The following is a 26,794-nucleotide window of genomic DNA, read 5'->3' as shown; positions in this document are numbered from 1 at the left end:
TTCCTGTAACCCGAAATGTTGTCCTAATGTCGGTCGCCAGTAACATTCTTTCTCCACAGCCACCCCAGGGATTCTGAAGTGCTGGGCCTCTGTCAGAAGACTGTAACGTACCTGAGATACTGCAAAGCCCGAGTTTAGGCGCTGCCCAGATGGAAAGCAGTCAGAGTTGATTTCTCGGTGTCCGGAAGCAATTTGTGAACTCACCTGTTTTCTTTTTAAACAATACATATGCAATTGTGTCATCATATGTTGGGAACTACGCGTCCTCTTTGACAAGGGAAGGGTTTTTGCCTAATTCCCCTGCTGTGGCTCCTTCTTCGCCCGTAGCCCTGCTGCCCCCAGGCCATCTCAGGGCCCTGCTGCCCCACCCGGTGACCATGTGGTGATCGCGGTTGCCACTCCTGAGGGCCCTGCTGGGCACACCTGCCCCTGGGGACTGTCTCCTGGGCTGTTTCGTCCTGGGGTCTCGCCTCCACCACACGTGCATGCATCTGCGGTGAAGGGCAGCTGCACACGCTGCGCCTGCCCTTAGCTGGGGTGTGGATCCCACTTGCTCTTCCACGGGCGCCACGAGGCACGTTCGGAGGCTGCCCCTGGCAGTGATGCTGCTTTATTTTAAGGCCACTGCCATCCTCCAGAAGGAGAGTAGTGACGGCAGGAGACGTGAACTACTTTTCCTGGGAGAGAAAGTGAGTCCCCGGCTTGAGCAGAGGGAAGTCCGGGGGGTGCGCAGGGCCATCTCCCAACTCCAGTCTCAGCTTCAATGTGAAGGACAGTAGCTGGTGTGAAGAGCAGTTTAAGTTGATTTCCCAGCGTTCTCTCGTCTAACTCACTCCAGTGGGGGAAGAAGGAAGTGTAACGTGTTACTTAAAGGAGAGGTCTGGCGGGACCACGGGAGCTGAGGCGCGTGGGCTCAGTGGCTGAAGGAGGCTTGACCTGTGTGCTGCGTCTGCAGCGCCTGGACGCTCCTGGCAAGGGCTCGGGGCAGGACACTTTGTGCCAAAACGGCCCCTGATGGGTGTGGGGTGACGGGCACCACAATGCTTGTTCTGACCTAACAGGCCTACCTGGGTGAAGAACAGGTGATCCAGGTGGAGGTGCCAGGCCTCGAGGCCCCGAGGTGTCTCCGCTGCCCACCTGTGAGGGCGCGCCGGGGGGCGCGAGGAAACAGCACGAGGGACAACGGCCCCAACCCTGTGGGCTCCCCTACCCCTCGTGGCACCCACGACAATCACCCGGTAATCGGTGCTCTGCGGGTCACGGACTATCACCTTGAAGCCGTATAAACCCACAGAGAAGGTATTATTTCATTCACTTGAGGCTCAGAGAGGCCAAGAAACACACCGAAAACTAAAAACGTTAGTGCTGCTTTGCCTGAACCCAGGTTTTGATCTCAAATCAGTGTGCGATGCGAGAGGGAGGGGCAGAGTGCCCTGGGCTTTGCACTTCGAGGTTTGTGAGGCTCTAACGCCAGGGCCCCTGGGAGAGCCAGCACCGCTGCCGTGTGCAGGCTGTCCAAGCCAAAGGCAGCACCGCTGCCGTGTGCACGGCTGTCCGAGCCAAAGCCTCTGCCCGCTCCCCCCAGTCTCTCTGGGGGTTTTGTTTGGGGCCATGGTGGGTGGTGGCCAAAAGCACACGGACGTTTCCGTTAGATGGTATTAACCGTGCTTAGATGTTAGAGGCAGAGGCCCCTTCTCCGAGACCAGAGCAGGTGTTCAGGTCACATGGACGTGGGGACGGTGAACCCCCCTGTCCCAAGGGCCTTGCCTTGTTAGAGGAGGGGGTCGTAGCCCTGGCAGTTTCTTTAGGCTGTCTTTTCTGTGATGTTCTTTGAACACAGGTCTGTCCAGCCTGGGTCTCAGGATCGTGGCCCGTGGTGGAAGAGACCTGCACTGCCTCTCTTCATTCAGTCATTTGCCAGTTTGCTTGAGAAATGCTTATTCATCCCAGCTGACACTCTGGGACTCAGGCAGGGTGCACAGACCCACCCCTGATTCTCAGAAAGACTAGCTTGGTGGGGTCGGCAGTTAGGAAAACTGGCGGTTACAGAGCCGGCCATAAGCACTGGTATAGGTGCCCCTGGTGCTGTGTGTGGGGAAGGCACAGAGAGGCCATTCCAGTTTGGGTTAGGGAGGTCGTGTCCCAGGACGGCATCTCGGAGGAGGTGGTACCTAATCGGGGCCTGAAGCATGAGTGCTGGAGTTGGCTGGCACAGTGGGTGCGGGGGAGTCCAGGCAGGGGCCTGGCATGCGCGCAGGAGAGGCCACAGTCTCTCTGGGTGACCAGAGCAGGCACAGGGGTGGGCGCTGATGAGAGGTGCAGACAAAGCTGCAGAAACAGGCAAAGGCCCAGGCTTTCGCTCTCTGCTTGGCACAGTAACTGGTTTCCTTCTCACACCAGCCCTGGAGCTGACCAAGCTCAGAGGGCGGGTGCCCTGCAGCTTCCCGCAGTCTGGTCCCCAGGCGTGGAGCCTTGCAAGCGCGTGGACGCCGTTTTGCAGGCACGGAGTGGGGCTTGCCGAACGTGCTGGGCAAGCAGGCACCGTGATGGTGCGGGGGAAGGGGGCCCACGCTGGGGGCCTGTCGGGAGGCAGCAATCACGGCCATCCAGGCGACAGTCGTGGCGCCCAGAGCGGGGCTGTGGTGCGGAGGCGAAGGGGCTTGCGGGAGCCTGGGGAGGGGGAGGCCATTGCTCCCAGGACCAGAGCCCGTGAGGGGCTTGCTTCCCTGCCGATGGCTCTTCCCACACCGAGGTGGGGTGTGGACTCTGGCACGTTGAGGGCAGACTGAAGGGGCCGCTGGCCAGAGGCGTCCACGGGGCTCACGCCCTGCTGGCACCCAGCTTCGCGCACCAGGGGCTCAAGTCTGTCCACAGACCCGGAACAGACTCCCAGACACCATACTTGCGACAATTCATGTCCAATCCAAATGTCCAATTTATTAATTTATTGTGAAAGATAAAACATTAGCTTTATGAAGACTAATTTTATCCCCTAACTAGGCTGTCTTTCATTATCAGATTTTTGGAAGCCAACATGCTGTACACCTTAACTTACACAAGGTTATATGTCAGTTATATCTCAATAAAGCGGGAAAAGAAAAGGAGTAAAGGATGTGGGGCTGAGACCTGGGGGCGGGGTGTCCTGACAGGCGTGTCCAGAGAGGCATGCTGTTGCCATCGCGCCCTGGAGCATTTCTGCAGCCTGCAGCCTCCTATGTCCCCGTCCACGTTCTCAGCAGCCACCCTGGTCTGCGCTCCCTCTGCCTGAGCTGGTTCTCTGACTTAACTCACGTCTCTCAGAGCAACTTTGTGAACCTTGGGCTTCCCCCTGGAGATAGGTTCCCCCTGGGGGCTTTTTTATGTATGGGGTGCTGATTCTCTCCAGCTTCCGTCTCAGCAGGGGACCCCACTTCCAACTTCTGGGGCTGCTTCCTGTTGCTGGTGCATGAGACAGCCTACAGATTCCAGGGACTGCTGTGCATGCGTGTGTGTGCACACAGCTGTGTTCTGTTGTTTTTAAATTTTATTTTAGAGGACTCCTTAGCCTTCAGGGGAGCCATGTGGGCAACGTCAAGGGGCATTGGGACCTTAGGCAGCAGAACCTGGGCGCCCAGGGAAAGTCAGAGCTGGTCACGACAGGCTGCCCTGCACACCAGCATCTAGTCTTGAAAATAGGGAACATGCTAAGACTCAATACCCTGTGATCCCACATTAGGTGACCCCTCCCATCCTGACCCTGCGTTATTAATAATATTATCGAGAACGTGCTTTCAACACGCTTGTATTTATAGATGTACTTAAGAAGAAATCACCAAGACTTCGGAGGGAAGTTCCTCTTCCCTTTCCTTTTTATTGCCCAGAGAAAGGGAGGGAAAAAGAAACAAAAAAAAAAAACGGCCTTTGACTTGTTCCCGGAGGCTTGAGAACGTTCACCGTCCCTTCTGAGGGTTTACTGGGGTCTCGCTGGGCCCCCAGCTAGGACACGCAGGCTGTCAGGTGCTTGAATCCGGTGACAGCAGCTGCATTTCACCGGGACACTTTGCTCTCTTGCTTCCCCCCAGCTGCGGCAGTGGGACGTGATTATCGCAGCCAGTATCAGAATTCGCGTTCTCTTCTGCAGCCTGGGCTCCGCCACCTCGCCGCGAGGCCGCGGGGCCGCTCTGGGCTCACTGTCGGGGGAAGCGTTGCCATCCGCGGCTGCAGGGTGTGTGAAGGGCTCTGGCGGCCTTGACTGAGCACAGGCCGCCGGTGTTCTGATCCCGGCGGTGTGCTGCGTCTGTGGGGAAGGGATCGGACCTGAGAACATCCTTTATACCAAGGCCTGTGTATGAAAACTAGATGGGGCAGGGGGGCTGGTTCTGGGGGAGGACAATCCCTTCTAGTATCGATAGTTCGGGACAGTTTTTGGAAACAACGCTGACCACGCCAAGTGCGTTTTGTGAGCTCGACCCAGGGAGACACATCAGCTCATGGGGGTCGGGGCCTGGCCCCCCGGACACTCTCACGATGAGCACGTGTGTGATGGGACCTTGACGTGTGTGTCCCTCCGGCCACAGAGAGGGACAGAGTCCACTTGCCCCCAGACGTGGCCAGACGAGCACAGACTGGAACCGTGCTTTCTGGCGAGCGGCCCTGCCTGTCAGTCGGCTCTGGGTTTCCCCAAGGCACTGATGGGAGCCTTTTTGGGAAATAATAATCGAAAGGCCTCCATGTGCCCCAGAGAAATGTCACCTGCTTTGCAAAGGGTGTGCCCTTCATGGCAAGAGGCCACGGGCGCCCAGCTTCCTCAGAGGGCATCCAGAGAGGCCCGTCCCGGCTCTGCCAGACGTTCCATTCCCCTTGGTGTGTGTGAAGCACGCGGATGCCAACAGGAACAGCAGGACGGTGTGAGATCAGGTGCGTCTCAGGCGTGCTGCGCGGTGGGCCATTCCCGCGGCATGAGAGCCCCTCCTGAGTCATCCGCTGCTGGGAGCTCGGGGCTGCGGGTACCAATGCGCAGCTCGGGGCAGAGGTGGTGCTGGGCCGGGAGAGGGCAGCCGAGGCCTGGGCCCGTGGCCAGGTGGCCTGGTAGAAGTCCACTGCGACCCCAGTTCCCTGGAACACCTTGGGAGCCCCCGAGGAGGCAGCCCACTCCGTGGGGACTTCTTCTCAGACCCGCCTGAAAGAAACTCCCTGGGAGGGGTGAGCGGGCTTGGCCGGCACCCTGTTGGGTGGCGCAGAGGTGTAGCCAGAGCCCACCTTGCAGCCCCCGGGGTGGCCCCTTATGGTCTAGGAAGGCCCCTTTGGCCCCCCTCCCCCCATCTGGAGGACAGGACAGGCAGCCTCTGGACGGTCAACAGTCACTGAGCACTTAGTGTGTGATGTTCCCGAAAGCGCATCCTCTCGACAATCTTGTCACATAGGTTTTACTTTTATCCCCAATTTTGAGATGAAGAAACTCTAGAAATTCTAGAGAACTTGACTGTTGTCCAGTCTCGGGCCAGGAAGTGGCAGAGTGAGGCCTGGAGTCCGAGCAGCCTGACCCACTGCGCTAAGGTCGCCACTTCCTTGTAAACGCCAGCACCCCTGGGGCAATGCCAGTGGGTGCGGGCATCCACGCTGGAGTTCTCTCCTGAGGTCGGGGCCTCGTGGGGAGACAGGAGGAACACAGGCGAGGCACGAGGGAAGCCTTTCTTCTTTCCACCACATCCCCTTGCGTGGGCGCTGTGTCCACCATACGTGCCTCCACCGGGCCTTCCTGATACCCCCAGGGTGGCGGGCAGAGTCCTGGGGTGTCGTGGCGCCCCAGGAGGCCCTTTTCAGGAACACGGAATTGGACCAGAGTGGCGTTGGTGCTGGGAGCCCAGCACCCGAAGCAGATGGTGTTCTGTCCTTGAGGTGCAGCGTTACACAAGTTGAGGGGCTCCGGGGTGGGGGGCTTGTGCAAGAAGCCCAGGGATTTGCTGTTACTCAGCTCAGATGACTCAGTGGAGACTCATCAAGGACAGAGGCAGGGGAGGCAACAGTGTGTTGAAGGAACAGGGGGCCTCCTTCTGACTTTGGGGCTGAGGGCAGGGCTGGGGGCAGGGAGGCAGGGCAGGTCTTCAAGAAGGACGGGAAAGCTGGGGGCAGAAGAAGTTTCCCATCCTGTGTCCTGTCCTGACTCCCCAGACCCAATGGGATGCTGGCTGGCAGGGTATTCTGCTCGCTGTGGGCCAGACTCCTTCCTACAGGCAGCCCTGGCCCTCAGCATGGGTGGGACGGAGAGTCCGTGATAGGAAGAGGAAGTACCACTGGCTTCCAAGAAGTATCAGTGTCAGCAGCTGATGCTAAAAGTGGGTCTGAGAGAGGAGCCTGGGTTCTCCTCCACGCTTTGCCCCAGAAGCATGCTGTCGGGGGCTTGGCCTGTGACTCACCGCTTTCATCTTTAAAACGCATCCTAGAAGCATCTATTCCTGCCAGTGTGCCCAGTGTGCCCCCCGATCTGTACTTCCCGTGGCCCATCTGGAGGAATGACACCCTCCAAGGGAAGGCCAGCAGGGTCGGGTGGCCTCTGACATCTGCTATGAACTGTGCCCCCCTGTGAAGGGCGGGGGAGGATGGACTGCGTGCCTCAGTCAGACCTCAGTGCCCAGCTCACGCAGGCGCCCGGCAGCTCCCGCAGGCCGCCATGGGGGAGGGGAGGAGCCAGGCTCGGCGGCCCTGCCTTCAAAGGCTTTTTAACTGAGTTGGGGAGAGGGGGCAGTCACTCCGGAATGTCCTGTGAGCAAATGCTGAGCTAGAAGCCCAAATGCAGGCCAGGAGGCCCCTGCAGTGGAGGGTGTGCTGGCTGGGGCTGGAAAGGGAGGGGAGTCAAGGGCCTGCTGGGCGGAGGGCGAAGGAGGGGGGCGGCACGGCCAGGTGCACTTGGAAGCAGATGTGCAGGGCATCTGGGGGCCTGGCTATGACTGGCAGGCAGGATGGGCTGGAGGCGGGGGAAGAGCTGTGAGGGAGGGCAGGCGTCAGCCCGATGGAAGTAGTGGCGGGCAGCGCTGGTTGGGGTTCCCCAGAGGCAGAGAGGGTCAGGCGCCAAAGGTGACTGGCGGGTAGCACCTGTAACGGGCGGGGGAGGAGGCTGGCGGGGCCGGGGGCTATCAGGCCGGGGGCGGTACGGCGGCCCCAGAGAGTGGCCCGAGCCTGGCGGCGCTCACCGTCCGCACAGGCTGGGGCGGCCCAGCCGCTCTCCGGGGTCCCCAGGTGCTGCAGTGAGACCCTGCAGAGGTACTTCTGCACAAGGGTTTCCCCGGCAGGGCCGCCGAAATGCTTCAGCCGCGCTCCAGACTCCAGAGCTGGAGCTTCCAGGCAGCATGGTCACCAGGTGCCCCTGGCGACCTGAAGCCCCCTCCCCGCCCCCAGGTGCGGCACCAGGACTTGGGGGATCCCTTCTGCCCCTCCTCACAGCCGTCCCTCCAGGGGGGCAGCAGGGCCTCAGTGCTCCCAGTGCAGGAGATGTGGAGACGCACTGGCCACAGAGCATTAACTACAAATAACTTTTAGTAATAAACAACTAAACGTTGATCTGTCTACCAAGAGCCAGCAATCCTAAACCATTCCAGTGCGAAAATACTCCTCCCCCAAAATTTCTTTGGTTGATCCAAGTCTAAATAACGGCTGTGTCTGCTGTAGAGTCTTAATAATATTACATCACCTTTAGATGTGGGTGTTTTTATTACGTCATCTTTAATTAACGATGTTTTCTACACGAAGTGAATGTAGAGAACCCCAGTTAACAGGCAGCACTGGCACAGAGGGAATCAGCTAGGCTTAGCTTTGCCTTTTTCTTTTTCACTAAATTCAGAAAGACTTGCAATCCGAGCCCCATGGGGGCAGTTTGGTCTCCAGCCTGCAGAGTAGATTTGAAATAACCAAGGGCAGCCCCTGTGTAACCACCTGAACATTTACTTGCCTTTACAATTTTGGGGCTGGAGAGATGTTTGAAAGCTACCAGAATTGGTCCCAAAGACGCATAGACATGCTATTTATGGAATTTGATGTGAAATGGGTTTTCTGTAAATCTCTCCCAATCTTATGCTTTTAAAACTTTTCCTAACTATTTGTATCGATACATCTGTTGCTTAACATGAAAGAAATTTTTCAAAATTAAAATAAAGCAAAAGAGGTCTGTGATCAATGATGAGTGAAGATAGATTGACAAATCTGACATAAAGAGAAGTTCGGTTCTCCTTATGTTTATTTGTTGACTTTTGCAACAAATTTGCAAAAGTTAAGGCTTTAAAACAAATTGTAATTATTCATTAATGTGACAGACCAACATATAGGTACATATGTATTTCCCCAATTTTCAAACTATGCTTTATTGCAATTGAAAAGTATTAGTCCATGACTTTTTTCTTCTTTTTACTGTGATATGTATTTTATTTTTGTTCTCATTTATTTACTGGAGCGATAAGTATAAAATTCAACAAGAACATTTTTAACAGCATGTGTTTATGTTCTGTCCCGTATTCTTTTTTGTGTAATTCCGTGGCCATTACTGGCTGTCACACCGAGAACCCTGGAGTCATGTACGCTGTGTGGACCTGTGCTCACAAGCTCCCTAGGAAACACGGAGGCCCTGAAGCCCACTGGTTTTACTGCAGCCTCTGTGCGCGGGTCTCCCGACCCCGTTCTGATCCGGTTTTTTCACGCTTCCTAATAGCCGAGACTTCACTAATCTGTTTCTATTTCATTCTCTGTAGAGGCACAAGTGAAAAGGTAATGAAAAGTCTCTGATTTTTCAAATGTTCATTTTTTCTGGTCCTTTTTTCAAAGATAATTGAAGATGATTATTGTTATTTGGGGGGACCCTCGGTGAGAAAGCTGCTCTGTGTTTCCTGTGCAGTGTTCTCCTGTGGGTGTCCCTTCCATTAAGAGGCTCACATATGAGAATCCACACTTCACAAGACGTGGGCAGAGGCTGAAGCACCCCGCTCTCCCATCAATGTGTCTTTAAATTGCCGTCTCTCCTGGTGCATTTCAGAGACTCAGATATATAATAATTCTACAAACATACAACTTATTAAGACTGTCTCCTCTATTGCAAAAATCACGATGTTCCTCTGTTTGGAGAGGGACCTAATTTAAGTGTTTGTGAGATTTTGATGAATCCCAGTCATAAAGCATGCCCTTCTCCTGTGCCAAAAATCACCAAGTGCATTTCTTTCTTTTTTTTCTACTGAAGTTTAGTTGATTTAACATATTGTGTTAGCTTCAAGTGTACAGCAAAATGACTCAGTTTTACGTACTTTTTTCACATTCTTTTCCATTGTAAGTTATTACAAGATACTGAGTAGAGCTCCCTGTGCTGCACGGTAAATCCTTGTCGCTCACCAAATGCATTTCTAAGGTGGGAGTGCCAGCCTCGGCAGCGGGCCCTCAGCTCCCTGGGGGCGGGGCCTGGCTCGCGGCAGGTGCCTGAGTCTCCTGGTCATAGCTCCCTGAGTCTTGCTCCCATCAGGCTGTCCTGCCCCGAGCAGGGCGCCTCAGAGGCCCCAGCTCTGCCCTGCTCGCTCCCCAGACCCCAGGCTCCGGTCTGTGCTTCCCTCCTGGCCCCTCACGACTGCGCTGTGGAAGCCCCCCTTCTTCACTTTCTGGCTCGCGAGAGGGCGGGCTGAGCCGACCGACGGAGGACAGGAGCCCCTCTGCTCACCGGGTCCTGCCTACCCACCCACCCAGTTTTCAGAAACGCGCTCAGGACCTCGTTTGCCCTCATACAGTTAGCACCTTGGAAACTAGGAATCTGAGCCCACTGTGGACCAAGCAGGACCCGGTTCAGCCCACCTGGAGTTTTGTAACCTCCCCTGTGTGCTGACATCATTTGTTTCTGAGCCTTTCTTTAAAAAATAAATACATAAAAGTCAAATGTTCTGGGAAATGAATCTTAGCCTCTTAAACATTCTTTTTATCAAGGCCTCACCACTAGGACCCTAATCTTATTTTATTTTGCTTCTTAAGCTAAAAAAAAAATTCCGCTGACATGTTTATTTCCTTTTTCTGTATTTAAGTCCATCAGTCAAAACTATTGGTGGCCCCGCTGTGCTCACAGCCCTGGGCCAGGTCCCTGCCCAGCCGAGCCCATGTGTCCCCCCCAGGGTGCAGGGTGCTCTGGTGCAGAGGAGAGGCCTGTTCCGGGGTCTCCTCTGCGGCTCCCTTCTGCAGACCCGACCAGAGCCCAGCCACACGTTTCTGGCTTCAGCTACCTTCCTGTGGCTTGGATTTTTAAACTCTTACATATTTCTTACAATACCGTGGACCTTATTCTTGTTACCTTTCACTCCAGTCCATGCACTTGCTATCTGATAGCCTTGTTCTGTTTCCTGGATTTCTTCATTCACTGCCTTTCTCACAATTTACATTCATTTCTCAGAAGAGTTTTGATGCTGATTGTTTGCTGTGAAACTAGCTCTGGACAAAGTTCACGGTACCAGTTGAAACGGTTGCTTAAAGCCACTTTTCTTCTCTCTAGAGAAGCACAACTTCTGGTCCTAGCATCACACACCTCTTTGGAAAAGACACGAGCTGACGTCGGGCAACCGGGGTTGCACCGTAAGCCAGCCTGCTGGCGGCAAGGCTCCCGTGCAGCCTCTCGCTCGGATCTGAAGTGCTTTACTGCATTGCAGTGTCCAGACATGTCTGTACTATTTTACCACTTCTTTTCTTCAGGTTTCTCTGGGAAAAGTCCAGACTCTCTAGGTTTTCTGTTCAATAGCTTCTTCCTCAGATTATGAAAATTTGTTTTCCCTCACAAAATGAAAGAAGTCTACAGTGCCATTCAGAAAATTACTTTTATTTTGTAAATCCTATAACGCTTCATAAAGTGTTTCCATATAGAGAGCACCTTCACGTACATTAATTCATTTTCCCAGCAAAGCTGTGGAATCACCAGCACCCACGTTCAGCTGCTCAGTAGCAGGACAGGACCTAGAACTCAGGTCTGACTCATATCCATTGCTCTTTGCTCTATACCATGTTGGAATCAATGAGCAACGAGCTCTCCATGTGAGCAAAACAAAGATAACCTGCCAAAATGATTTAGAAACAAAGGTTGAGGCAACGTTATCATGTGACATAGTTGGGTCCCAGTGGATTGATTTATGAATTAATAAAGTGGAATTGAATCGCAGAAGAGGCCACAGTTACCTGGCCCACGAGAGACCAGGTCATGTCTCCACATGATACATTTACACAGGGAAGCGTCTTTCCTCAAGGACTGTGGATCTGAAATCATCTTGAGGCTTGTAGACTTGAATTGGTTGTGTCTGAGATCCACTAAACAGGTCTAGACATGCCAGCGAGTGGCATCTCGGTTAGAAGGGGCAGCAGGTAGAGATGGTGTCTGTCTAGGAGGGACCTGCTGGAAGAACCAAGACAAAGGTGCAGAAAATAAGCCAGAGGCAGGGCAGAAGCTGCCCGGGAGAAGCAATGGGGCAGGTGGCCCAAGAACTGAGCAGACAGGAAGGAGGGACATTGGGCCAGGTTGGGATGGACTGTCCGGGAGCAGTGCCCTGCGGTCCTGGGGACCTGCCAGGCGGAGTGAGAGATGCTGCTGTCTACACTGCGCAGGTCGGCACCAAGTCACACGGTCTCACAAACACAACTCTGGACCAATGACAGCTGTTCCGTCTAACACCAAATCATCAGACATATCTTAACATACTTCTAAGACCAAAGAATCAGTCTCCTCTTGTCGAGAATTGTTTTGCCCCCAAACAAAACAAAAACAAACAAAACAAGACAAAACAAAAGCTCTCAAGTCCATGGAAAAGAATTAACTTTTTCAAAAGAAAACTTTGTGTAGGAAAGGAAACAATGGGGCAGTTGGAAAGTAGTTATAACAACCATTATAAAAAGGCAATGAGTAAATATTTTAACAGACGATGGTTAAGTATAGTGGTGAACACATCTCTGACTTCCTTAGCTAGAATAAACCCAGTTGGGTTGTTGAATCAGTAACCCCGCCCCCCCTCTTTGGTTTCTATAAGTTTAAAACTCAAAGCTAAGAAAGCAGAGAACCATCATGCCCTCTGGAAGTAAAAGACAACTTCGTGTTTTGGAAAATAGCCTAACCTGCGCCGCTTAGGTAGTGAGGGCTTCCACCCCAGCCATATGCCTCTCGCTCCGATCCTGGCACTTGACAACTGCCAAGATCTGGAAAGAAAACTTGCAAAATTACTTCTGAAGCTTATATTTATGTATTTTTCAAAAAGAGGTAGGCAACAAACCATGACTGGATCTTCTCTAGCGATGTCACCTTTTTCGTATTCCCATGTTTTAGGAGATGCTTATTTTTAACGTGTTTGTTGCCTGGACCCTGTTCAGCAAAACGCCGCTGTAAAATTGTGCACATTTCACAGAATACGCGTGAGACAAACAATTTTCTAGGAAACCAGTGGGATTTAATTGGGTAGATCATCATCCTTCCTGCTCAGCCCACTTCGGAAGTTGGGCCTAATCAGAATTATTTATCGTTCAGTTATTTTTCCTGAAATGTTGGCAGGCGTCACCCACCTTCCTAGCTGCCATTTCCGTCAGGGCCAGTGTGAGTTCTCCTGTCCTCAGTTTACCGGGTCTTAAAATACAGAGTTTCTCAGAATTTCAGTGTTTTGTCTCAGGTCAGATGTAGAGTCATTAAAAGAGAAAAGTATCTTTTTGTGTGCGTGGCCTTTGGGGAAAATATAAATTGTTGAAATTATCTCTTCCAAGGCCGCACAGCTTCCAGCTAAAGGAGATAGGGGTGAATTTACTATCAACACCTTCCTTTACCCAAAACTTCGCCACAATGAGGTCTTGGGATAACTTACCCAACAGCCTCAATTTCTAACCGATTTCTCGATTTTCTTGGGTACATCAGAGCTGAAGATTCTAAAAATTTCAATACACACACTTAGGGCTGTATGTGTATTGGGTCAAGTAGGTATGTATAACTTGACCAGGGAAAGCTCTCCTGCCTGAGACAGGTTACCAACCCCTGGAAACGACTAGCCCTCCAGGGAAGAGAGGATATTTCCGTTCCCTAAGAAGGCATGTGCTGTCCCATTTACAATAAAAGAGACCCCAGAATTTCTTTGAATAGCAACAACAGCTGTTATTTAAGGCACACCAAAGGAGATAGACTTGGTTTTTTTTTTTTTACTGTGACAGAGGTTTGAGTCGGCCATGGGGGATTCTGGGGGCTTTCAAACCTTTTTCCCCTTTGCATTTTATGTCACGCTAGGCATGCTTCACCATGAACTATTTCACATGCTAACAGAAGACAGAGATGGTCTTATAGGGCAGACCTCTGCTGATTGCCCATCTTCTTCCTGGCCAGGTTGGACATGGGTGACCATGCATACACAATGTTTTCCATAGAAAGACACACAGCAGCACTGACTACACAGCCCGTTGGATGGCATCAGGTGCTAACAGACGATGCAGCTGTTTGGCAAAAACACCTCAGGCTTGTTCTAACGGTCGCTCGGGCCAGGAGAAGGCGGGGCTCTGACCTCTGTTTGGGGAGACTGCTGTCCGGAGTCAAAGCAAGTCGCTGGGATCAGGGTGGCCCCTGTTTTGATTCTTCCTTGGGCGATACGTTTACCCTCCTATTGTTTTTTTCATGTTTTTTTAAAAACAGCTTTATTGAGGTCAAATTTACATGCTATATGAAAATAGTACACATCTACAGTGTGCTATTCGGTGAGGTTAAGAACACCGACCCAGTTGTGCAGCTGTCACCATAACCAGATGCAGAGCAGTGTCATCACCCCTCCTTCCCACACTGACACCCGCCCACAGATGCACTCTCTTTCTCTGTAGAGCTGCCTCGCAGGCTGTTTCATATAAATGGGACCATACAGTGTGTGGTCTTTGGGTCTGGCGTCCTTCCTGGTATAAAGTTTTTGAGAGTCATCCACGGTGTACCTTGTGTTGGTGTTTCTTTCCTTTTGATTGAACAGCCTGGTTTTTTTTTAATTGGAGTTGAGGGTCTCCATGGGGCCTGCCTGTGTGACGTCCGGAGGCACCGTGACTGTCACACGTGGGTGGGGGCTGCTCCTGGCATCTGGTGGACGAAGGCCAGTGATGCTGCTAAACGCCCGCACGCGAATAACGACCTTTCCCAGAACATCAGCGGTGCAGAGACTGAGAATCCCCGGTGGGCTCCACAAAATTCCCTCTTATCCTCAGGGTACATGTCTAAAGCCAAGTGCTGCCTGACGGGAGCCTTCCCTTTGATTGCACTGCATATCATTGAATTGGGATTCCGTTTGTCTAATTTATATGTATGTTTAAAATATAAACTCATTTGTGAAATGTAATTTTTTTTACCATTTGGGAAAATTTTGGAATCTCCTAAAATATTATTCATTGGGTTGCACTGTCCACCAGAGAGAAAGGTGAGGAAAGAGAGTGTACAATTCTTGTTTCCTGGCTGAGATCTCAGCGTTGCTTGGTTTTGGAAACTTAGCGACAGAAAAGTAGCAAATGGTGTGGCTTGTACAGCTTTAAGTTCCAGGAACTGCAGGAATCGTTGGGAGGCTTATAATAGAGGAATTTAATAAAGGACATTAAGTTTGTTTAGCAACAAATTGCACTATAATTTTTGTGGCTTAGGGTCCAACGTTACGTACTCTGGTTATATTTTTCCACTTCAGCTCCAGAATTTTGACTCTACTATGTTATTCTTAACATTAATGAATAAAGTTTACAGCGGGCAGGGATTAAAAGAAACAGATCCAAAAATCAAAAACTAAACTAAAGAAGTTCTTATCACCCAGCATAAAACCCCTCTTGGGAAAAAGAAGAAATCAGTCAGAATTTAAATACTTCGTTTTATCTGAGACCAGGGACCTCGGACTGCTCGATTTTGCCCCTGGGGTTGTTGAGGTGCCAGGAGGCGGGGTTCTGTCTTGGTTCTTTTGAGTTTTGTGTGATGATGAATAAGAAACACAGTTCTCTGGAGCTTAATAATGTAAGAGGAGACCCAAGTGCTGTGAGTCGGTAAACCATCCTGGGCAGGGTTACCTTTGGGAATTTAACAAATAAACAGTGCATTTCAACTGCCCTGGGTAACTTCTCACTCCGACCACTCTGGGGTCCCAGTGGGCAGCTCTGCCTCAGCCCTGGGGGAGGGGGTGCTGGGCAGGAGTGCTGGTTGGCAGGGGCCGGCAGAGCCGGGTCTCCTGCAGGCTCCCCTGCATCTGACCTCCTGCACCGCCTCTGTGTCTCATCAGCACCGCCTGCTAGAAATACACAGCGGCAGTAAAATGAGGGCAAAATGCAAATGTACATGCACACGCGTGCACACATATAACATACATGTGTGCAGATGCACACGTGTGCACACATATAACATACATGTATACAGATGGGCACCTGCATGTGCAGTATACGCCTGTGCACAGTCCTACGTGCACACAACACATATACACATACACACAACATGTGTGCACGGCACATATGCACACGCACATTCCTCAGAATGACCGTAAGCACTTTGTACACATTTGTTCATCGCTGCCAGATAGTTGTTTTGTGTCTGTGTTACAGTTGAGGATGCTTAGGCTCAGAGAGGTTGAGCAATTTGATCGGGGCCACACAGCTGATAAGCAGTAGAGTTTAGAAATTAGAACGGAGTTTTCTGTAAATCCAAATTCCAAAGAAAGAAGCAGTACAAAAGGAGATCTGGCCTTTAAAAAGCTGTAACCCAGGGACTTCCCTGGCGATCCAGTGATTACGAGTCCACCTTCCAATGCAGGGGATGTGGGTTCAATCCCAGGTCAGGGAACTAAGATCCCACATGCATGGGGCAACTAAGCCCACAGGCTCTGGAGCCTGCCCAACCCAACCAGAGAGAAGCCCGCACGCTGCAATGAAATACCCTGCGTGCTGCAACTAAGACCCGAGGCAGCCAAATAAATAAATAAATATTAAAAAAAAAAAAAAGCTGTAACCCCAACATAAAAATACCAGTGGTTGTGGCAGTGGAAGGAGATGAGTAGACAGTGCAAATACTGTGTATGATGTTATAATGTGGATAAATATCATTGTACATTTGTCCAAACCTGCAGAGCGCACAGCACCACGAGTGGCCCTGATACGAACTATGGGTGGTGCTGATGTCGTAATGGGTGACTGGGTGTCCATACAGGTTCAGCGATTGTAACACCTGCATCATCTGGTGGGGATGCTGATAGCAGGGGAGGCTCTGTGTGTGTGTGTCTGTGTCTCTGTGTGTATGTGTCTGTGTGTGTGTCTGTGTCTCTGTGTGTGTCTCTGTGTGTATCTGTGTCTCTGTGTGTGTCTCTGTGTGTGTCTGTGTCTGTGTGTGTGTGTGTGTGTCTGTGTCTGTGTCTGTGTGTGTCTGTATGTGTGTCTCTGTGTGTGTCTGTGTGTGTGTGTGTGTCTGTGTCTGTGTCTGTGTGTGTCTGTATGTGTGTCTCTGTGTGTGTGTGTGTCTCTGTGTGTGTCTCTGTGTGTGTCTCTGTGTGTGTCTGTGTGTGTGTGTGTGTGTGTGTGTGTCTCTGTGGGGGGGGGAAGGGTGGGGTACATGGGAGATCTCTGTACCTTTCAATTTTGTTGTGAACCTAAAACTGCTCTAAATAAAGAAAGTCTGTAAAAAAAAAAAAGCTATAACTCCACACTTGCGCTCCAGCTCAGTTGTTTCAACACCCTTTACAGAAGACTCAACTTGGTTGAACAAATGCCTGAATCTAAAACTCTGGAATATGATCAACCTTGGTCTGTCTGTGTCTCTCTTAAAATAAACGTAGCTTTTTTTCTGAAGATAAAAATGACATATGCTAATTACTGAAGGAGTATACATGTATATGAAATATTTTTTAAAAGTAAAGATTATCTCCACCTCTTCACCTAGAGATAAGCAATGTGAACACATCCACATAGCTCTCCTGCAGTCTCTCTAGGCAGATTAGATAGATAGATGACAGAGAAAGCGGGTAGAGTTTTACATAAGTGATACTAGAGTATAGACAGGTAATTAAAAGAAGGAGATCTAGGTGAAGGTCTCCTTCCCACTCTCACTGAAAAACAAACTATTGTAGACATAAGCATTTTGATGTTCGCTGGCGGAGGGGAAGTGTTCTGAGAATTTCCTTTGTGTTCATCTTGGCTCCACGATTGATTAACGGATGAAGCTCCCAGAACCTCAGAGAGAAGCAGGTGTTTGTCCTTTTTACCATCTCCCCTGTAAGAATGTGTCTGTTCTTCCATTATGGTGATACTCTGACCCCTGGGAAATGCTCACTGCCAGCACAAACCACAAATCTCTGAGTGCAGGAAATTCTCAGTTCAGCAGGAAACTGCTCCCCTTCGGAACTTCACCCCCAAACCTGCGTTCCCGGGACAAAGCTGCTCTGTCCTGACCGCGGCCTCCTCCCCAGTACCTGCCTCCGCTTTTCAAGCCTCCCTTCGTGACCTCCTTCTCCGTCTCAGGTCTTCTTTGAGGCCTTTGCTTCTGTAAATGAGAGGATTTCGATCGCTGCTGTTTTAGCTGACGACACTTCCACGTGCTGAGCCCCCTGGTTTCCAGATTCACACACCATCTCCTCCGACAAAGAGCACGCGGCTCTCTAAGGAGATTTTTAGCCCTCACGCTACTGCCCTTAGGAAGCAGAGGTACCTTTCATTGGTCCTGCCAGGAGAGACCCGTTTCCTACTGGCTGCCTCACGGACAGCAGGGGGTGGTACCAGCTCCCTCCTCCAGCCCCGTTTGCCGAGGGCTTTACTGCCCCACGTCACGTCACTCGGCGTCAGGTAGATCTGACCCTTCCGTTGGCAGACTGCTGGTCACATAGTTGGAAGCGGTGTCTCCAGGACCCAGACGAGCATGGCCTTGACCCCGCTGTGCGCTGGGTCCGAGGCAGAAATGCCCCCATGAGCTCTTGCCCTGCCCCAGGCCAGGGACGAGGCCCACAGGAGTGTGGAGAACTTGGGTCCTGACCACACAGGTGACCTGCAGGCAGGACCTCACAGGCAGCTTCAGGCGAGTTCTTGCCCTGCCCTTGCCCTTGGGGAGCTGTCGGGTAAGCCCCCCAGAGGAGTTGAAGAGAAAGTTCTGGATTAGGAACCGTGAATGGAGCAGGGCTGTCAGCCACCTGGGTTCCCAAGCTTTGCTGGCTTTTCTAAAAAAGAAATCCAAAATATACAAAGTACAATATAATGAACAGCCAGGTTTCCACTATAAGTATTGGTACTTAATAGCTTGTCATGTTTACTTTTCTGTAAAATGCTACAAATATAATTTCTAGAACCTTTATAAAAACAAGCAAAAAATAGCATATACTATTCACAGATGTACATATAAAGGCTAGAAATAGGTGGGGAGATAATGGGCCCAAATTGCTGTCGTGGTGCCTCTGGGGAGAGCCTGGGGCAGGACCGGGGCGGAAACTGCAAAGCCAGGAACATCCGTACAGAGCGGGTGACCTCCCCTGCCCCCCCAGGACAGAGAGATTCACTTGAAATCACAAGGTCTTCCGGAAGGTCCGCCTGGCCTTCGGTACTAGGCCTTCAGCTCCCTGGGAGAGGCTGTGGAGGGCATGACGTGGCAGAGACTGGTGGCATGAACACGCCTCTCCCAAGAGCCTCCTGGGCGCTTCCCTCCCAGGCTGCTTTGCTGTCCCTTGGGGTGCCACGCACCCTAAGGCATCCTTGCTTCTGCACAGCTGACCGCTCAGGCTGGCCTGCTCCCTCTCGTGGGGGCCTGTCTCGGGGGGAAGACGCCGAGCTCCCTCTCCCCCAGGACTCGGCCCCTCCCCCCTGAGCCCTCCCTGCTTCCCCCAGGCACGTCCCTTGCTGCACCCACAGAACCTCGTCCTACAGAAGCCTTTTCACATATCACTTATCACACTGTACTGTGCAGTGTGTGTGCACACGTGTGCATGTGTGTGTGTGGAGAGAGAGCTCCGTTAAGCCAGGGTAGTGTCTTAGCTCAGCACCAGCTTCTCACATGCCGTCTGGCATAGGTTATTGAACGAGTCATTCATTCAGTGAGTGTGGCGTTTGGGTGATTCTAAGCCAGTGTACTCAAGACTTTTACATGATCACTGGGATAGATCATTAGCTGATACTTTAGGGTAAAGCGTATGTCTGGTGTGAGGTTTGATGTTAATGACAGAAGGCGGAAATCCACCATATTAGTTTAACTGGACTGAGGTACAAACTACCACAGGCAGCTTCAACAAGCGTGTATTTCTCACAGTTCCAGAGGCTGTGACACCAGGATCAAGGTGTCGGCAGATCTGGTGCCTGGTGAGGACCCCTTCCTGGTTCACGGACGGCTGTGTTCCTGCTGTGCCCTCCCGTGGCAGAAGAGGCGAGGGAGCCCTCTGGGGTCCCTTCTGAAGGGACACTGATCCCATTCATGAGGCTCCATCCTCAGGACCTGATCACCTCCCACCTCCTCACACCATCACCTTGGGGTTAGGGTTTCACACGTGAATTTCGTGGGGACACATTCAGTCTATAGCACCAACATTTCATATAGCCATTCTGAGAATCGCAAATGTTGGGGACTGAGTTCCTGTTAGATCAGTACTGCATGTCTTTAACCTGGAAACAGCTAACAAAGAGCTTGTTCTCAGAGTGAAGGAGGCTCTGGGTTGCTGTTTGCTTGCTCTTTATTACCGCCATCTTTCATTCACAGTTTCTTGCTAATAGTTCTTTTGGGGGCTGTCTGCTCAACACCAGAAGATGCTACCTGCAAATCCACCTAAGGGGCCCCGCAGTGCCCAGTGGCAGTCACCACTAGGGCCCTCCCCGTGGAGGGGCCACTGTCACTCTCTAGGCTAAGCGTGAGGTCGGCTCTTTTTTTTTTTTTTTTTTTTTTTTGCTGTACTTGGGCCTCTCACTGCTGCGGCCTCTCCCGTTGCGGAGCACAGGCTCCGGACGCGCAGGCTCAGCGGCCATGGCTCACGGGCCCAGCCGCTCCGCGGCATGTGGGATCCTCCCGGACTGGGGCACGAACCCGCGTCCCCTGCATCGGCAGGCAGACTCTCAACCACTGCGCCACCAGGGAAGCCCTCGGCTCATTTTTTAAACTTTAGATTAAAACAAATAGAAACAGAAGTTCTGATATATCCTTTTGGAGATGCTTTTGTGCTCTGCTGACTAAGGAGGCACTCACTTGGACCTGCTGTACCTCAGCCCCTAGAATAGCACGGGGCACGTGGCAGGTACACGACACAGGCTAGTTGAAGGAGAGAAGGAACCAGGACCAAAGTCACCTTCATGAATCAAAGACTGACGTGGTGGCAGGTGATACACGGTCAGGTGGATCTAGGCTTCCGTGCCTGTCTTCTCGGGACTGGAGCTCGCTCTGGCCTGGGGCCCTCAGGAGGCTCGCCAGACTTCCACGCATGCGCCCCGTGGAGTCTGAGTGGGCAAACGATGCCTCGGGAAGTGCGGGGAGTAACGGCGGGGCCTGGGATGCGAACTCGGGGGTGTCCGACCTTAGGCTCTGCCTTTTGTGCTGTCACCTCCCACAGTGAGTCGGGAGCCAGGCTGACACTGAACAGCTTGTGCGTCCCTGTGAGTTGACCCAGCTCCCGACGCTGCGAACCCGGGAGTCCGCCGGGCCCCGGGGCATCACGGGCAAACCAAGAGAGGGGTTTGGTCTCACTCGTGTCACTCAGACCTTCACTCAGACCTTATTTTCGAAAAGTTCGATGTCAGAGTGTTTCACAATAATAAAGGTACATGTTAAAGTGCTTCATTGTAGATGAATTCAACAGCCATGCTCAGCGGCAGCGCCTCCCCCTTGCTCCTGGGGCCGCCCCCACAGCCCCCGGGGCTCTGGACCCCCGGTGCCCCCGCTCTCCTGTGGGCTCCTGAGTCCGGCACGTGTGGGCAAAGGAGCTTTTCGGAGCCGCGTGCGTGTGCGCGTTAGAGGCCGAGCTCCCTGAGGTCCTGCGACACACGTGTCCCGCTTTCCCGGCTGCTGGAACGGCACTCAGTTCTGTGGAGGTGACTTACACTCTCCTGGATTCTGTTTCCTTAGGAGCTACTTTTAGAAAAATGAGGACAGACGCTTGGTTCCTAGTTTCCGGCGCCCCAGGCTGGCGGAAGCTGGAGCTGTTTCCAAGCCCGACGCCTGTGGCCCACTTGCCAGCGGCCGCTCCTGAGCGATGCGAGTCCGGGGTCGGCGGGGTGGCACCTCTGCTAGCTGCCCGGACCGCCCGCGGCCCGGCCCGGGCTGAGCGGACGAGAAGGCCTGGCTCCGGGCCGAGGCTCCCCCGGAAGGTGGTGTTTGGCTGCAACTGTGACTGTGAACCGGAGACTCAGAAACCGGGGCGAGGTTCCAGCGAGGCCGCCCTGCAGTCTGTTCCGAACAAGGCGACCTTGCCGTGGGGTCCGGTTGTGAGCCTGAGACGTGTGGGGCTAGAAAACTGGGACGAGTTTGAAAAACAGAGGGAGGTGCCCGAGGCGCAGACAGCCCCGAAGGAGCCCCTACGGTCAAAACCGGCCTGTGAGCAGCCAGGTGGACAGTGGCGCCTAAGACATCAGTTACAAGAGTTGGATCCTAATCCACAGAACAAAGTAAGTATCCGTGAGTCCACGGTGATGTAAATAAGCAAATAAGTAGGTACACAAACGGCAGACGCGCAGCTCTTCCCTACAGAACTCAAGGTAACAAACGTGGAAGAAAGGAGGAGGGTACCAAATCACCGACAGGCAAACATGACAGTAAAAGTCGCTGCAGGAAGGATCCACTGACGGATACAAAAATCACTGGGCTAAGCTCTGACAACAAACAAGGATTGCTGATCAACTAGAAAGAGAAAAAGAATCACTTTACAGTCTTTCCCATGGAGAACGTCTGCAGGCATCGTAACCAGGCGCGGAAAGTAACATCTCCAGGAAGAAGATGCAGCCCTGGTGTGACGCTCCGAGGAGGACCAAGTACCGTCTCCACGGGATTCCTGCCAAAATGCATCAACCCCACCAACCAATACTGGGAGAACATCAGACACGCCCTCACTCCGAGGCTTTCTGCAAAGCTCACTGACTGGAACCATCAAGGGTCAAGGGTGTGAAAGACAAGAAAAGATTGAGAAACCGTAAAAAAAAATCCAGTGCTCTGTCTGCTCTCCTAAAAAAAACAAAGAGATGGGAAAAAAAAAAGAGATGAGGGTTGAGATGGAGAGCTGCCCGTAAGCCCTAGCCGGAGCTGGGCGTCGCCTGGAAGGCTTGAGAGTCCAGTGAAATGTGGCCCCGAGGTCTCTGCAGGGATGAAATGAAGTATGAGAGAAAAGCACCTGAATGTGGCCAACGTAGATGGACAGGTAGGATAGTGCAAACTCAAATTTCTTATTTTAAAAAAATTAGCTTCATTTGAAAAATTACCTGAATTCTTGACTTCATGTTGGCTGCCAGAGAACTTACTTCGTACAGAGCGCTAGTCTCAGTCCTGCGAAAAATAAAAGAATTAGAAAATGTGATACTTACCTTTAGAACTGGGGGGGGAAATAAGATATTACAAGAGAAATACACAAATCAAAGATTAAAATATGCCTCCAAGCACTAACCACACACTTCCCTCAACTTCAGTGTTAGCTACCAGTCTGATCTTTGCCTCTAAATTGCAATAGTTTGAGGACAGTTGTCAGTCTATCCATGGCTCCTCTCACAGCCTAGGGAGTGCCTTGCGTGCTGTAAAAGGCACTCAAATGTTTGCTGTGTGAATAAAATGTCTTACAAGTTTAAAAATGCTTATAACGAATGGATAAAGAAATGTCGTGTATACAGACAGACATGGGATATTGTTTGGTCTTAAAACAAGGACATCCTGCCATTTGCGACAACACGGACAGAACTCGCTGGAGGACATTGTACTCAGTGAGGTAGGCAGACGCAGGGCAGATCCTTTGTGGCCTCACCTGTAACGTGGAATCTCAAATAGTCACACAGAAGAGGGGAGAAGAGTGGCTGCCAGGGGCTGGAGGAGGAGGGGAGAGGTAAGTGATGGTCAAACGGCACAGTTGCATGTGTGCAGGACAGACAAGTTCTGGAAGTCTGTGTACAGCCTGCTGCTGAGAGCACTGACCTTATGTTAAGTGTTCTTACCCCAGAATAACAGCAACGATAGTAGTAGCAACAGTAGTAATAAAAGGGGATGTGGGAGGGACCTGTGGGAGGTGATGGGCATGTTTCTGGCCTTGACAGTGGTGATGGTTTCACAGATTCTACTTATCCCCAAGCTCAAGTTACATACATTAAGTATGTACAGCTTTTTCCATGTCAAACATGCCTCAATAAAGCAGGTTAAAATTTAAATACGTAATTAATTAATTTTAAAAGCCATGCCCATAGGTATTACACATACTCTGATGTAGAACTTCTGCTAAGCAAAGGGACAGCCCATTAAAGGTGAGTGGGACAGATGGGACCAGCCCAGGAAGAGGAAGTCGAAGCTGTGGTTGAATGCTTGAATTCAGGCTGCGAGGAGAATGTTCTGGGATAGAGAGAGACCTACCTTTTTCTGCTGAAGACACAGCACTGAATCACGAGGAGCTGGTAGAGGTGAGAGGCAGCAGTGGGGTTTGCTTTTCTGGTTGAAGAGAGCAGAATAGGCCACTGGGCCCAAGGTGATGAGGGTAGCTGGTGTCCGGAAGATAAACATCTCTGAAGTATTTGGTCAGATAATCAGGGTTGGTTCCAGAGCGCTGGGAGGCCTGGAGATGCTGAAAAGCAGGAGATGAATTCGGTTCGACACCAACAGAATATGAGAGAGATGATTACAGAGCAGGAGGCCCCTGAAGACCAGACCCGAGCACGTCGCTGAGAAGGGGCTGGTGGGCCTCTGCAGAGGAGCTGAGAGCTCAGAAAAGGGGTGAGGCCATTGGATTTTTGCCAGAAGTGTGTCATTGGTGGTTTGTTAATAAAAGTAGTTCCTCCGAGGTAAAGACCAGAGAACCAGAGGTATTCAGCTGAAAATTTATTGAGGGCAGGAAGCATACTCTAATATATCTTTGTATTTTCCCAAAGCACCTCTCTTGCCCAGAGACCATCTTTGAACTTTCACAGTGGAGTTCTGCGTTTCCCTGCCAAGAGCTTCAAACCAAGCCAGACTTCAAGCAATCTAGAAAAAGACACCAGCGTGAAAATAGGAGTAACTTGAACCAAAGACGTTTGAGGAAGGAATTGTACAGCAAGAAAGAAGAGAATGCAAGCCTGGCACAGACTGAGGGCTGCAGAAACGTGCAGGTCAAGAGGTGGTATCATAGCGTTTGACATAAACCAATGTGGGCAATCAGTCTTAGTGTGTGTGGATTTTCTGTCCTTAGAACATGTTTTTATGGTTTTGGTTATACCATATTTTATCCCTAAAAAACTGTAAACTTCAGAAAGAACATGGAGGAAAGGACAGTTCATATGAGCAACGCGAGCGCTCCCGCCACGGGGTCCCTAACTCTGGCGTGTCTTCTGTTACGGCCACACTGTGCGTGTGATGTTCACCCCACTCTTCTCCTTTAACTTCATATCATAAGCATTTTCCAAAAATTAACAAAAATTTTCAGAACTGTAATTTCCCAACTGTGTGGATGTACTAACGTGTATTTAATTGTTCCCAATAATTAGATATTTAACTTAATTCCAAGTGTTACAGTAACAAATGCTGAGGTGAGCATTTTGAACAAGGATGTCCAGCCACACTTGTCTCACGTGGTCTCGTTTAAATGGGTGTGAACTTGCTATCCCTTTGCAATGATCACTCACTCATGTATTCGTTCACGGAGCATCTAATGTGTGCGGACACAGCCCTGCCCTCACGGGCCACACTTTGGAGAGCGGAGGTGACAGGCGTGGATGGTGAAAGGCAGCAGAGGCTGCCCTGCGTGGGACCTGAAGGACTGTCCGATCCAGGGCTGCTCCTGAGCCGCAGTTTTCAGTGTTGGTCACTTTGGGCTCAGCTCAGAGGAGGCGGGTGGCCGAGGGGCCTCTCTGCCCAGCTCGTCTGATCTCAGGGGTTCATCCCTAAGTGTAGTCACAACACCTGCCCCCTTCCCCGCCAGCTCTCCGTGGGCTACAAGGAGGCAGAGAAGGGAGCCCCGCGTGGCAGCCGCAGACCAGACACCAGGTTGGGCCTCTGCACTTGCCCCGAACCCTGACCCAAAGGGAAGCCTGGTGGAGCCCTCTGACCTCCCCGCCGTCGTGAACGGTCATGGCCGTGGGAACCAGCCCCTGAGTGCACACGGCCCTGCTGCCCAATTCCAGGCGGGCTGAGCAGCTTCCTGGCTGAGTGTGCTTGGGGGAGCCCTCCACAGAGTTGCTGTGCCCACAGGGCGCCCCCCGCCGTGTTTGCCCCTCTTCTCGCCGATCCTTTTCCCTCCTCCCCTTGCCGCGTCTGCGCTGAGCGGCCGGTGCGGCGTCTCCTTCCAGGGCCGGGGAGTCTTCAAGGAAGTCATCTTGGGCGGCTCCCACCAGGGACACCCCAAAGCCGTGCCAGTGAAGCCTCCTGGGAGGGAAGTGTGGCACCAAGGTCAGGGGAAGCCGAGTGCCTCCTGACCTCCCCCTGCCCCCAGCCTGAGCGTCCTGGGCGGGCAGAGAAGCTCACCGGCCACCAGCCGCAGGGCCTCCCTTACCGCCAGGGCCCTCTCCGCCCACCGCCAGCCTGTGCCCCGCGGGCCACCCTCCGAGGATTCCACTCCTCTCTACAGGCCCACCCGCCCAAACGGCCCGCTGACGGCCCGCGTCCGGCTCCCGGGTCAGACTTGCCACCCTCCGTCCTACACGTGGTCACCCTCTGTGCTGGTCCTCGGCGCACCCTGGCCCACCTGGCACCCACGCCGCCCTCGCTGGGACCTCCTGGGCCCCCAGGCCCACCAGCGCCGCACCTCCTGGCCCACCTCACCCCGCCGCAAAGCGGTCTTCCGGAAGCTCGAGCTGGGCTGTGTCACTTTCTGCTCTAAAACGGTCAGTGTGCCCCCCATGGCCCCCCTTTCTCCCAGCTGTGTTCAGAGTGAGTGGTGCTGGGACCCTGGAGCCAAACTCCCACCCTCTGATGGAAAGGCAGGCTCTGGGGCCCAGCGGCTGCGTCTGAACCCCTGCACTCACAGTGACGCTGAAGGGCCAGTGGCCCGTCCATGCAGTGCAGGTCCCTCGGCCGTTCGTGAGGCTCCCGTGGTCCTCCTGGGGAGCACTGAGCCCCCTCCCTGGCCTTTTACCCTGAGTCCTCCTCCCTCCGGAGCACCTTCCCCCATGGCATCCCAGCCTCTAACGTCCTTCGCCTCTTCTGTGACATTGAAGCCTTCAAGGTTCAGGTCAAACACCATCTTCACGACGCTCTGAGTTCCCTCGTGGCCGCCCCCTTTCTGTCTGTCTGATCAGATCTTCTTCTGGGGGGGAGGGCGGGACATATGCACAGCGGGAGGGGGCAGGGGAGGGCACAGCTGGGGGGACTCCAGGCAGGCCATCCTCCTGGCTTCCTGGGTGCCTGGTGCCAGGCCTCCCAGAATCTCAGAGGAAAACCTTTGCTGAGATTCAGGGTGTAATTCCAGCCCGAAACGGGTGCGAGGGAAATCAGGGTCCTTGCTTCCAATTTCGGGACTCTGCTTCCCAAAGCCCCACCTTCCTGGAACAGGGGGGCCTGCAGCAGAATCTTACTGAGGGAGCGTCTGCGCCAGGCTGGAGAGGGGTCTCGGGACGTCACAGGAGTGTTCATTACCACGTGGGGAGGCCAGCCCCTGACCCCATCTGGGACCCACAGGGCGGGCACGGGGGCCAGATCACAGGCAGGGCACCTGCCCATACTGAGACCTGGCCGCAAAGTGGGGGTCGC

The 26,794-nt window shown here is 52.5% G+C and overlaps 1 protein-coding gene across 9 annotated transcripts in view; it reads left to right on the top strand.

Moving 5' to 3' along the window:
* Window positions 1-24,670, top strand: part of DUSP22 (dual specificity phosphatase 22) — a 71,668-nt gene extending 46,998 nt beyond the window's left edge. For 3 of the 9 annotated variants that reach the window (XM_033408018.2, XM_033408019.2, XM_033408020.2), the window contains 2 exons: window positions 21,014-21,552; window positions 24,001-24,670. In XM_033408018.2, coding sequence (XP_033263909.1) covers window positions 21,014-21,552; window positions 24,001-24,246 — 785 coding nt within the window. In that variant the 3' untranslated portion in view covers window positions 24,247-24,670. Of the gene's footprint in view, window positions 1-59; window positions 8,457-21,013; window positions 21,553-24,000 lie in introns of those variants that run through there. The other 6 variants (XM_033408023.2, XM_033408022.2, XM_033408021.2 and 3 more) reach the window with 3 other exon arrangements.
* Window positions 24,671-26,794: the final 2,124 nt, after the last annotated feature.

This window comes from Orcinus orca, chromosome 10 (assembly GCF_937001465.1).
Source record: "Orcinus orca chromosome 10, mOrcOrc1.1, whole genome shotgun sequence".
NCBI classification, from domain to species: Eukaryota; Metazoa; Chordata; class Mammalia; order Artiodactyla; family Delphinidae; genus Orcinus; species Orcinus orca.
Note: the sequence above shows the minus strand (reverse complement) of the source record. Positions and strands in the feature narration are given on the sequence as shown.